At 31.9% G+C, this 13,983-nt stretch overlaps 1 protein-coding gene across 1 annotated transcript in view; it reads right to left on the bottom strand.

Annotated features, from left to right (window-relative positions):
* Positions 1-12: 12 nt before the first annotated feature.
* The window catches only part of LOC123541782 (uncharacterized), a 48,175-nt gene continuing 34,204 nt past the window's right edge, over positions 13-13,983 (bottom strand). Inside the window, exons 38-56 of the mRNA XM_053531720.1 lie at positions 13,573-13,692; positions 12,389-12,511; positions 11,764-11,889; positions 11,392-11,514; positions 10,915-11,172; positions 10,567-10,673; positions 10,072-10,228; positions 9,274-9,390; positions 8,606-8,884; positions 7,925-7,957; positions 7,177-7,289; positions 6,519-6,580; positions 5,764-5,906; positions 5,408-5,510; positions 4,814-4,830; positions 4,470-4,593; positions 3,515-3,609; positions 2,738-2,823; positions 13-2,411 (exon numbers count right to left, since the gene is read on the bottom strand). Coding sequence (XP_053387695.1) covers positions 2,331-2,411; positions 2,738-2,823; positions 3,515-3,609; positions 4,470-4,593; positions 4,814-4,830; positions 5,408-5,510; positions 5,764-5,906; positions 6,519-6,580; positions 7,177-7,289; positions 7,925-7,957; positions 8,606-8,884; positions 9,274-9,390; positions 10,072-10,228; positions 10,567-10,673; positions 10,915-11,172; positions 11,392-11,514; positions 11,764-11,889; positions 12,389-12,511; positions 13,573-13,692 — 2,267 coding nt within the window. The 3' untranslated portion in view covers positions 13-2,330. The remainder of the gene's footprint in view (positions 2,412-2,737; positions 2,824-3,514; positions 3,610-4,469; positions 4,594-4,813; positions 4,831-5,407; positions 5,511-5,763; positions 5,907-6,518; positions 6,581-7,176; positions 7,290-7,924; positions 7,958-8,605; positions 8,885-9,273; positions 9,391-10,071; positions 10,229-10,566; positions 10,674-10,914; positions 11,173-11,391; positions 11,515-11,763; positions 11,890-12,388; positions 12,512-13,572; positions 13,693-13,983) is intronic.

Below are 13,983 nucleotides of genomic sequence, written 5' to 3'. Positions count from 1 at the left end.
GAAGTGATTTATTTCTGAAATTGGTAACATATGCAATTTTGGTACTGTTCATTTGGAACTGAAAATCATGACCAAAAACAAAACACAAACTGACACAAGTTGACTATGATACGAATTTTAATTTCTCTGGGATACTTCTTTTACAAGTCAAAATCTCAAAAAATAGATTAAGAAGAAAGTGCATGAATAAAAACATAAATGAAAATGTCACAATATAAGTAATGAAATATATATTTTGCATATCTTAAGGCATTAATCATTGTTTAGTACTGGAAAGATCACATTTGTCGATAGTGACTTCCACTTTTACAGCTCTAACACCAATATGCTGTTTTAAGTGGTTGTAAAGTATAAGGATGGTAAAATGCAATGGCCAAATTAAAAAAAAATATATATGTATAAAAATGTTATCAATTTTGAATGATAAGCTACGTTTCAAAGAACAGAATAAAAAGAGAAACATTGACTTATCTTTCACAACTGTTAGAGTATATTAGTGCTGAAATATATACTGTGAATATTTTAAGGTATTAATTATTGTTTAATAATGGTTATCACGCTAGTGTTGATACTGTCCTCGAGTCCTATAGGTCTAATACCACTTTGGTGGTTATAACGTGTTTGCAGGCAGACTCAGGTGACAAATTAAAAAAAACCCAAAAAGAACATTGTATAAAATTCTTATCAATAATGAATGATAAGCTAGGAACATATTTTAAAGAACAGCATAAAAAAGGAAAGTCATTGGCTTGTCTTTCATAGTTAGTAAAGAACTAAACAAGAGCTATCGGAGGACAGCAACGCTCGACTATTCAACAGCCTTGTCAATTGAATGAATACAAAAGTCGAAAAAGGGGCATAATTTTGTAAAAATGGAAAAAGGGTTATGGAACCTTCACAGTGCTTATCAGCTCGTAAAGTGAACAAGTGCGTGAAGTTTTAATCCTTTCCCATAAGTGGATACTGAAATAAAAGCTTACATACAAAAACTTAACCAAAAACTGCTAAGTCGAAAAAGGGGCATAATTTAAAAAATAGCAAAGTAGAGTTATGGGACCTATACAGTGCATATCAGATCATGACAGTGAACAAGTGTGTGAAGTTTCAATCCATTCCCATTAGTGGGTAGTGAGATACCAGCTTACATACAAAACCTTAACCAAAAATTTCTAAGTCGAAAAAGGGGCATAATTTTGTAAAAAAGCAAAATAGATTTATGAAACCTGTGCAATGTAGGTTAGTCTATCACAGTGAATCAGTGTGTGAAGTTTCAATCCATTCCCACAAGTGGTTACAGAGATACCAGCTTACATACAAAACCTTAACCAATAATTTTTAAGTCGTAAAAGGGGCATAATTTTGTAAAAAAGCAAAAAAGAGTTATGGATTCTGTGCAACGTAGGTCAGTTTATCACAGTGAATAAGTGTGTGAAGTTTCAATCCATTCCCACAAGTGGTTACTGAGATACCAGCTTACATACAAAACCTTAACCAAGAATTTCTAAGTCGAAAAAGGGGCATAATTTTGTAAAAAATCAAAATAGAGTTATGGAACCTGTGCATTGTAGGTCAGTTTATCACAGTGAATAAGTGTGTGAAGTTTCAATCCATTCCCACAAGTTGTTACTGAGATACCAGCTTACATACAAAACCTTAACCAAATCGGGACGCCAACGCCGACGCCGACGCATGGGTGAGTCCAATAGCTCTACTATTCTTTGAAAAGTCGAGCTAAAAAGTAAAGCACTAGCAACCGTATATCTTTAGCAAACACGTTTCAATTTCGATATAACAATAATGAATCATTTGCTATGTCTGTTACCAACAGTTTTTGAAAGAAGCACATGCAAGGTCATTAACAGTAAATTTTAACATATTATTTTATATAAATACATAGACAAAAAGCTCTACATATGTGTTTAAATCATAACATTTCAATCAAACGCTCATTTATTTACATGAAGAAAGTGTTTTCTTGCTGTAAAGATGGGTACTTCGCACCCTTTCCATGAACGAAAACTTTAGAAAACATTTAAATTTTACTATGTCTATAAAAACTAAATCAAAATGAAAAAGTATAAACACAACGCAATATATTGTTTATGCGGAATTTATATTCTAGAATATATTATGATCAATGTTGATATAGATGGTGTAATTCTTCGTCTTCAGGTCAACTAGTAAGAGCGGTATATCACAATGTTTGTTTAAGATGTTTTAGAAAAGTCACAGGAAAATGATATGAAAACTGTTATAAAATTTACATCTGATTAACTAATGCAAATATTTTTCAATATATATTATGTCTCTAGTTACATCTTTTATATAGTTTACGACAATGTCAGATAATCGTTTTCACGAATGGTGGATTGTTGAATTCTTGCTCGCGGAATCTGATATGGTTGGTCATACTGGAAAGAAAATTCATGAATGCTGATATTAGACATTGGAAATATTAATTCTTGTAATACCGGTACTGCAATAAATTTGACATTTTATGTTATTTTCTGTATGAAAATGTTCTCTAAAATATTAATTTTAACCAGTTTAAAATATCAATCTTTCCTAGATTATCTAAACAACCAGCAATTAAATGCTAAAATAATGGAATACTGTGTTGTACTTACATAAATGTATACTAACATTATCTTTTATAGATAAACACACTGAAAGAGACAAAATAAATTCGTTTCATAGCATACTTATGGATTTACGACTTTGCATCTAAGATACTTACAACAGTTTCCGCTGCCGATGCCACTGTAAATCGTGAAGCCATAGATTTCCAGGTCATGTACTTTGATTCGTCTTGTTCCTGCAGGTCTGTCAGGCGAAATAAATATCTGTTAGCTGAGACTGCATTGTTTGAGTTATCGATCTTTGTATTAAAGTGGCATTATGTGCATCTAATACTGCATATAGTGTGTTTTGGGTGAGTGTTCTATAAAAGCAATTTTCGGTTGCTGTGCATTTAGATGTGTTAAATTAACGATAATGCCGTATTAGTATTTGAAGTTGATGCTTTAAAAACAAAGAAATCGGACAGATAAAATAATAGATATTTTTTCAATCTTCTGCGCAATGATCTCCCTTGCCTGAAAATGGAAATTTCTGAAGTAGAAGGGAAGCAACTCCTGCTTGCAGTTTGACGTTTTTTTAAAAAGACTGCCCCAGTCAAAATAAGAAAATTCATAGATCGAAACTTATTATTTTGAACTGGTAACAGGAAGAGTTTGGTATGTTGGGTTAAAAGCTATAATTTCCTCCATCCTTTTTACATGCACATCTATTTAAGCTTGATTTTTACTTAAAAAATGCATATAATTCCACTTTAAGTTCAGTAAAAGATTTAACATTTAAAATTTGTCTTTGTAAAGAGAATAACAAGAAATTGGTTCCTACCAACAATAAAACCAAAAGAAGATTATTAAACTATACTACAAAAGGTATTTTGATTTAACTAAGTAATAACTACTTCACACAAAAAACTGTAAACTTATTTATAATATCTTACTTTTCTGCCATTTCATTATGTGATAGTAATTTGATTCTGCTTTCGGCGGTTCCATTCCTTCTTTACTTTTAGCCAAATCTGAAGCAGTTGTCAGTCTAAAATACACAAGACTTCATCCAGTGAATTTGAAATAAGCCAATATTTGGGATTAATCGGAGACTTCTGCTATCCAAGAGGTTGTAATGATATTGCCCCGAAAGAGAGCAACAGGTATGACTATTTTATACATAATTGCTAAATGATTAAAAAAAGAAAAAGTGGAAACTGCACAGGTCGGACAACACGACAAAAACGAAAATTCTGCAGGCTCGGTTTGATTGAATCTGTTCATGGACGGTAGTGGAAATTAATGCTACAATCCATGCCCTGTGGCCCCAAGTTGAACAGAAATCAACATTTACACATGCTTCTAATACAAAAAAAATAAAAATAAATAAAAATAATATTAGAAACATCCGCGGATATGTTCATATCGCGATGCACATGGAACCTTCAATGATACACTAGCGTGTAATTCCATGAAAAGCGGGTTATGGTCCAGGGTTTTCCCTCAATGAAAAATCAATGAGCAGAAGTAAACAAACTGGAATTTAGAAAAGAGATCTAAGGTTATAGAGCCTGCATATCTTAATCACTGCCAAAAGACAAAATTAAAAAGCAGGCACCATATCCAATATGGGTGATTACACAATACACAAAGCTATGAAAGCGGGAATATTGGAATCACCCAGGCCGAAATGTTTAAGCTGAGAAACTAAGTTTGTGTAGTTATATTATATATTAAAATCATATTACATTCATATTTTCGGTCATAATGATTACCAAGTTCCAGTGGTCAGTGTTGTCCAAACAAGGACTCCTCTCTTATATGAAACATTGGTATCCGCGATCACAATCGGGTTTATCTCGAGGAAAACCACTTAATTAACACGAATAAATTCGGAACAGAAAATACCTTCGTAATCTTTGATCTAGCTTTTGTCCTTGTCTTCTCTTCCGTAGGCACACTATCACGATTATCATTGCGACAATAAGAACAAAGCCTCCGGCAGATGCTCCGATTATAATTGGTAAATTAACTTGGAAAATAAATATATAAAGTACAGTCATTAAATAAGTAGCCTTAGGGCTGAACATTTTCCATATAGGAGAAAAAGTCGCAAACTAAAATGTTATTTAAATACAGTTATTGAAAGATGAAATTTCAGTAAAATAGAATTTATATAAATGTATACAATATGTAAACAAAGCGCGATTCTTTTATATTTAGCTTAAAATGTAAGAACAAATTTTACTTACACTGGCTATTCTCCAGTCTGTAAAAAACAATTAACATAACCATACAAACAAGGAAGAATATCCAATAGGACAAAAATCACGAATAAAGGAACTCAGCGGGGTGCCGCCTTGGAACGGTCAGTGGCAAAACAACCACTAGGGAGCTTAAACCGGTTTATGGTGCACCTAACCTCATTCTTATCCCTACCATGTTCTAAAGTCACAGGATTGCTCAAAGAAGAAGATATTTCCGCTAGGTGAAACCATTAAAATTTACAAATAAGAAGAGTCTGTACACTATAAAAATATTTACTATTTCTGTGAAAAGTATAATGAGATGTTTCAACGAAAGATTCGACTACTTAAAGAAACACTTCTCATGTGTCAAACATTACATTTATATCAGCTCATTTTAACCGTCCCCAAGTTTGCTTGTAAATGACTTGAAGCTAACACTTATGCTCGGTGTGTATTATACCCAGGCTAGCTTTGTTAAATATAAATATATTTTGCGTATCGTAATAAACATATATGTTTGTTAAAGCTAAATGCAGAACCGGATGAGGGAAGCACAAATGACAAAGACGAAATTGACGAATATGCCTATGTTCGTACCTGCATATCGGAACATCCTTTTCAACAACACACTTATACCCATCATCACAGTTTCCAACTGACATTAGGTAAACCGAACACGGTTCAATACCTTTATATGCGTTTGTAATAGAAAAAAAAAGAATAACTGAGGTTATCTTTGTTTGCTAGTTTACTCACTCTTGAATAGCGACATGTCACCATTTTCAGGTACTGATGAAAGCAATAATTGAGTCCTACGAGGACCATTGTAGTACAAACACAGTAATCAAATACATCAAAATTTAAGTTTGTCTAAATCAGACTGATGAGCATAAATATACGGTGTACCTGTCTAAAACAACAAAAGCGAAAGGCTAAATGTCAACACATTTTACCTGTTGAAACTTTATATTTCTTTCCTTGGAAAGTAATGGAAGTTTCTCTGCTAAGTTCTATCGTGGCTTTTGTGAGAGCTGATGCGACATTTAAATCATTCTCTTCATAGATGACTGTATAAACCACTATCAAACTGCCGATTCTGTAATTCATAAATAATTGCACATTTTCAATCACATAATACATGTAAGCATTTGATTTACATTTAATTAGTCATGCTGATGCTAACATTGTTACATTCATATAAACGTTTTCTTATTCCATAGTGTGTAGAATATTTGTTAAATTAAGAATCAATTTCTTTTATCAAATAATAATATTACTAAGACTTTTTAGAATGTAAGTTCATGTTTATTCCTCTAACAGTTTACATCTTGTAGTAAAGAATAGACCACTTGCTTTCCTTATTGAACAGACTATCTATAGAACGCTTTGATGACCTCTTTGTCTCATTCGATGATACATATGAAATATTGTGTTTTTTAACTTATATTGATAGAATAATCTGCAAATCCAATTTATCAGAATTAAAATCATAAAGGAATCATAGTGCATATAGACCAATTTGAAACGAGTGAAATTAATTTAACAGTCATAATAAAAACTAAGGAAGTGAAAACTTTATTGCGCATTTTTCTCAAGCATGTATATATTTAACAATATGATAAGGTATGCACATTGAGTGCATATATATGGATATATCGAATATTGTTGCCAAGACTATATCGGTGTTCACTTGGTTACAAGTTCATACCGTATATCGTTGATAGCAATGCTTATCTTTGCCTTTGTGAATCGACTGTATAATTCTAATAGCTGAAATATACAAAACGTTGCTGCAAGACAGTTTTCCATAATAAATCTTATAAGACCTCTATAAGCGGATATAATTTATTTATTAGTTTAAATTAAAAAAAAGATCATTTGTGTTAAAGTAATGCACTTGACGATAATGAATATGTATTGTTTTGCGAAAACAAAACAAATAAAAAAAACAACCACTGGTTTATAGACGACAGCACATACCTGTACAATGTAAAATAAATGCAAATGTCACATTAAAAGTATCTTTGCAAACTGACCGATTAGCCATATATCTGTGATTAATTAATGTCTATATCTTGTTTGCTTTATGACTGTATTTCATTTTCATTTTTTTTAATTATAATAGCAGTTGTTTTGTGGTATGTGTGAAATATCTGAGGAAAACATTATTTAACGTGTATATATAATAGTGTAATAGAAATGTACTTTGATAATAATAATAAAAAAGAGACGAACGAAAAGATCATTATGCTGAAATACAACGGTCATCAAAATGTGAAACGTAACATATTTTTCATATCAGTTGTACATAATCAAACATATATTATTTGTATGTTGAAACCCGTCAAATTAGTAACTACACATACGCTAGCTTTAACATCCGTTTCAATCTCATTGTATGTTTTTCCTACTTCAATGTTAGTACCAGTGGGTAATTTAACATCAATAGTCACGTTTAAGTCCACAACTATAGAGGAAGCTAAAATGGAAAAGCAAAATAATAAAACAGTATTTTTTGTAATTATCATATTTACAGATATTTGATATATAGTTTTATTGTTCGTTTAATCAGAAGGCCATAAACCCATATGTATAATATATCATAAATGTAACCTTAGTGCTTTGTACAAATTATCTTGTTGTCCTTTTACTTTATACTTGTAGTATGCCGATGGTATGTATATTGAAAAAGTGTCTTAAACTTAAAATGTATATTAACCTCTATTTTGGTGAATATCATATTATAAAAGATGTGTGTACAAAGTATTTTAAAATGAAATTTCTAAATAAAATTGATATTATTATTGAATGTAGTACAGTTTGTATTTGTTTCATATATATTTGCAAGGGTGAAAGCCATGCTTACAATGATTAAAATATCTATAAATGTTGCTAGAAATGACATCTGGAACAAAAATGAAAAATTCAAGACAAGTTTTGATTTAATACGATACGCCACATATATACATTGTGATACTAAACAAAATGAGCAATTGTGTATTCCGTTCCAATACGATAAAACACTTTATTCTTCAATAAGTAGGGCAAAGTACAATCATGCCTCTGACGTCAGAGCGTACATACGTAAAAATATGAAGTAGAAATATGACTGACCTGGTTTTGCCGATGGCTTTGTTTCCGTCTCAACTGAAAAAGTAAACGAAGTTATAATGATATTAACGCGTCTTATGATTGAATACCTACACATACATAGAAATATAAATTTCAGATTTGACAATGACTTGTATTCAAGAAAAATGCTTTTCATTTAGGAAGTTATGTTACACAAAAAAAGGCAAACATTGATATTCTGACTTTTGAAAGTGTTACTTACTAAAAACTATCCGATTTTGGAAACAGTCAGTCAATTAATTTCAGGATTTAATGTTGTGGTTCATAGAAATAACTTCTGAATAATAAAGAAATAGGGACCAAGCTCCCATGTCACGCGATGAATGTAGTTTCTCCTGTTTTGACTTTAAGATCTTCATCAATATAGAATACGATGTATCAAGTCAAGTCTTAAAGGGAAACTTTAAAATCATGAAAGGTTCTTCGCCCGCGCTACTAAAGAGCAGTCAATATCGTTTGTTAAAAATTATAAAAAGAAAGAAGAAAGCAAAAAAGAAAAAAACAAACAAAAAACAAAGAAACGTTAACCGCATATGAATGTATTAAATTATAACAAAACAGGTGTCTTAATCACTTTTTTTTTACAAGGATCTTACCTACCTTGAAATAAACAATCATTTAATGTTTGCAGGTATGAACGTATAGCAAATTGTTAAATAGTACCTTTAACACAAGTCCCATTGGAGTCCGAATAGCCTCTTAAACATTCACAAAGATACCATCCAGGAGTATTGTGACACCCCTTGTGTTCCTCTGCTTTGCATATGTGTATACCATCGCTACACTCATCAACATCTGTATCGCAGGTATTGCCTTTCCAGTTAGCTTTACATTGACATTTTCCACTAACAGTGTCACAAGTCTGACTGACCTTTACCGAATTTGCCAAATTACAGTTGCAGGTTTCTGTGCAATTTTCTCCAAAGGTATTGTCAGTACATTCTATAACATAAAATTTATTATTTAACAACTGGGCTATTAAAATTGCATAACAGATCAAATATGTGCTAGGCTAAGACAAGTATAGAAAATTATTTCTGAAGCATTTTGTCATTTGTTTAACCACGTATGAATGCCATATTTACATCGCAATTCAATAGATGTTTTAACCACCGACATAACAAGTTACAAACCAAAAATTGAAATGTTATACTAGATGGCATATGATGCCGATTCTTTGCAAATGGACATGGTATTGTGACAATTATTATTTTGCCAGCAAAGAATTCATAGAACAGAATAAGATGATACAGTTCCTATTATCTGGTGTGACCATGTTGTACTTTACTGATATATATGAATATTACAATCGAAAAAGTGCGAATGCATACGTGAACAGTTGTTCCAGGAACCTTTAAAACCTTTCTGGCATTTACATCTATAGCTTCCAATGGTATTGACACACTGTTGTTCACAGACATCTCTACCGAGTAAGCATTCATCGACATCTAAGCAACAAGAGAATATGCAATTAAAAAAAAAAAAAAAAAAAAAAAAAAAAACATTGTTCAGGGACAAATGTTAAACTATTTGCGTGTTTCACGCTACCAAGTGTAAGTAAATTTCTTCTAGTTTTTAATACTCTAAATTCTTTATTGTTTTTTTTTATTCAAGATGATATAGATACCCGTTTAAATTTTATCAGATTAGTCAATAGAACGTTTTTCATTTAATAATACAACAATTTAATTGTTACTTTAATGAATGATTAATAAATCATTACTATATTAATGACTCTAATGAATATGGATATTTTGTACCGTTATGCAGATATTTACTATATTTCGATATATTTACCTGAATTACAGTCGGTTTTGATATATGATTACACTCGAATGAAAGACAAATGAGAAATAACTAATGTAATTGTATTAAACAAAAGTTCTGTTCTTATTCCTAAAGGGTAACCACTATATTAAAAACTAGTTTTGTAATTGATCCTTTTCAAACCCGACTTGATTAAAAAAATTAGAGTGAGATTGTCGAATTATTGGCGCAAAAATGTTTAATATAAAATATATATATACCATCCATATATATATATATAAATATAAAATTAAACTACACTTGCGTCCTGTGATTACTGTAGCATTACAAAAGTGCAATGTAGTGCTGTACTATTTAGTTACCTTTGCATCCGTTGTCTTGTTTAGTGTATCCACGTTGACATACACATGCATATGATCCAACAGTATTATTACATATCGAGTTTGCAACTTCCCCACATGGATCAGTATCCGCTTTACATTCGTCAATATCTTCCGTACATGTGTTGCCCTTCCAGCCCTTTGACATATACATATCAGCATTGCAAAATTTTGAAATTTTGGTGTTTGAATGCTATCTTTACGTGAACAAACTATTGTATCAATATTACTTTACAAGAAGCCGTTATACGTTAAGCAACTATAATACAAAGTTACTTTGAATCGTATAATATTTGCATCACAACTATGAAACACTGAAATACAATACAAGAGAAGATATTAATCTATAATATAAACTTAAGAATAAAGGATGTTAGATCCATTAAAGCTATGCAAGTTTTTTTCATTATAATGGCATGTTCACTTACGTGGGTCATAATTTACATGATTAACAATACATATACAACAGTGTCTTACCTTTTTACAGGTGCAGTTTCCCGTGATATGGTTACATGAGTCTGTGTTTTGGAAATCACATCTACATTCTTCAACACAGTTATCTCCATAATGTCTCTTCCCACATTCTTCAGAAAAAAATTCAATTTATATTCATGTTTACTTCATTCTTTAAAATAGTGCAATTCTTTATGTTGATACTTGGTTTTGTGCAAGTATGGTCTAAATCAAATAAAAGTAAACTCGTTTTCATCTTTCCATCATGAATTTTCACCTTAACTTATTGTGAAAAACACCATTGTTTAGTCAGTACCAATTGTATGGTATGAAAGGCAATAAGAGGAAAATGCACAGGTAAATGTACAATACCTTCACAGTTTCCTTTGCTCGATTTAATATACCCCTTTTCACATTTGCACACATAGCTTCCATTATTGTTTACACAATGCGAGTTTACAGGGCAGTTAGGAGTTTGTTTGCATTCGTCAATATCCTGATCACAGATCTTTCCTTTCCAGCCTTGCATACAGCTGCAGTGTCCTGTTTTTCTATCACAAGTGTAAGTGTTTGCAGGAACACATGTACACTTCGATGTACAATTAGATCCATATGTTCCTTCGTTACATTCTGGAGTCAACATTTGTTTTAAAATCAATAATTGTTTGTATTACTTTGTCATAAAACTTTAAGTCTTTTTTACAAATACAGATTTATGCAGACATTTTAACAATAACTCTTTGAATAAAGCATTTTTACATTTCTTGAAACAATATGTGCACGTGAATGATACTCGTGCCCTAACGCTACTTTATTTTTGAAAATTATATTTATTTTTACTGAATATACCTGTACAAGTCACCATATCAGTTTGCAAGGAAAAACCAACAGGGCAATGACATTTATAACCGCCAACCGTGTTGTTGCAACTATGTGAACATCCGTGTTTTTCTGAGATACACTCGTCTATATCTATAGAAAACAATTAGATCATATAATTTCATACATCTTACACGTATTCGTAAAGAATACAATAAAAGATCAACCGTGTACACAAATGAAACAAAAAGAAACAAGCTCCTGTCTTTGTATTTTCATATATTTCTATATTACATATTCATACATCAACCACTATAGGTTTTGGTTTGCAGAAAATTTTTCAAAACAGATTTGTTTTTATATAGTTTTTAAGTTTTTAAACTGTAAACTTTTTTGTCTTACCATCACATCTTTCGTTGGCATTATGAAAGCCTTTGTTACATATACAACCAGAAACTCCATTTCTAATATAACATGATGCATTTTTGCCACAGTTTTCGATAGCTGTCTGACTGCATTCAGAATTAACTGAAATATTTAAGACGTCTGTGACCTCTAGTATCTATGACAAATTTTCCTTTAGATATTGTTAGCAAGCTCAATTCATGATATATCTTTGATTTCAATTCAAATCAAAATTTAACAAAGGGTTTGGCTAACATGAGTAAACAATTCAACAACCTTCTTTTAGTTTACTTAGCGCAAGTGTTATACTACTTCGCCACATAATTACAAATATAACTATTCTTTTGTTCACGTCTACAATAACCACATGTGAGACAAATATGATGCGTCAGATGATTTGTTTACAGTTACATCACTCAAAATAGACATAGTAAAACTGTTCTATAGTAAGTACAATTACTGAATACACTGGGTATTTGTTACAATTGTGAACACACCAACCAAAATCGTTTACAAGCATAGATGTTAGGCGGATCGACAAGCACACTAAGAAGTAGTATAAGTATTCTGGCACAATTGCATTTTACTTCTTTGTGCCGTGAAATGTTGAAAATAAACAAACCTATACATGATTTTCTGTCAGTTAAATCTAGTCTAAACCCAGGTTCACACAAACATCGGTAGCTTCCAATGGTATTTTCACAAACGTGGTCGCATTCGTCCGTTCGGGAGCATTCATTTATATCTGTTTGAAGAACACATTCAATTTCAACAAAACATATTTTGTTGTTCTTTTATCTCCATTTGGCATATTTGTTAACTGCTTAACTGCTACGAAACATAAACATTGATCATTTGTTCAACCTTAACCCACAGCAACAATATATTTATGATGTATTCTTCTAAACATCATAAAGTAATTAGTGTAGTGTAAGTTTTGCATAATTGTCCACTTTGTATTTTAGCTAAACCATCAATTTAGTGCACGAATGATAGTTATTGCATCCACGAAATATTTTTGTCTTTAAACGTGACTCCCGCTTTCATAGCTTTTGGTATTGTTTAATCGCCCCTTGGATATTGTGCCTGCTTTTTAATTTTGTCTTTTGGCAGTTCCTGTGATATGCAGGCTCCATAACCTCAGACCCCCTTTCTAAATTCCAGTTTGTTTAGTTCTGCTCATTGTTTTATCGTTTAGAGCAAACCCATTATTTTAACTGGGGACCATATGCCGCTTTTCATGGAATTACACACTAGTGTAGCATTGAAGGTTCCATGTGCACCGCCGTATGAACACATCCGCGGATGTCTCTAAATTGTTTTTTTTTTGTACTTTTAGCATGTGTAAATGTTGAGTTCTGCTCAACCCGGGTCTAGAGGGCGTGGACGGTAGCATGCATTTCCACTACCGTCCATGAACAGGCTCAATCAAACCGAGCCTGCAACATTTTCGTTTTTGTTGTGTTGAGCGACCTGTGGAGTTTCCACTTTTTCTATTTCCTTCAGTCAGTTCCTCGGGAGATGATCTCAGTGCTTTGTCACAAATACAACGATAAACTAATTCTGTTGAACAATTCTATACGCATTAAGTTCTAATTTGCTAAGGCATTATTTATAATGCAAACGAATATCTCGTAAAGTGTGAGCTCCATTATCTCTCACGAATAGATTCAATAAACAGAAAATGTTTTATTTTGCCTAGTACTTTTCTGTTATTCCGAAGGATCTTCAAATTTTATTCTGTGTTATTGCCGTGTTTACTTTAAGTTACCATTTTGAAAACTTCTTATATCTATCATACAATACCTGTACATTTTCCTTTCGAATAAACAAAACCACGATGACATCCACAACTATAACTGCCTTCTGTATTGGAACATGTTTGATCACACAAATTCAGTGTTGTATGCTGACATTCGTCAATATCTAGAACAGAAAAAAATAAACAATTTAGAATTGAAACTCGTCAAATATTAGCATTATTGTTGATCTAACATTTTAAGCAATTCATTTGAGTCATGTACACGTTACGGCCGGCAGTTAACTTCATCAGTCTTCCATGAATCTGAAGTGGAGGACGAATGATTTTAGACACAACGTCTTGTATCAAATCGTAACAGAGAACATACGCTCCCCCTCGGAGAAGGATCTTACTCTCTCCCTATTAATATAAGCAGGGTTGAATTAGGTACAATTGTTTTGATATAATAGAACGTA

The sequence above is a fragment of the Mercenaria mercenaria genome, chromosome 19 (genome assembly GCF_021730395.1).
Source record: "Mercenaria mercenaria strain notata chromosome 19, MADL_Memer_1, whole genome shotgun sequence".
Lineage (NCBI taxonomy): Eukaryota > Metazoa > Mollusca > Bivalvia > Venerida > Veneridae > Mercenaria > Mercenaria mercenaria.
This window is presented reverse-complemented; position numbering and strand designations above follow the sequence as displayed.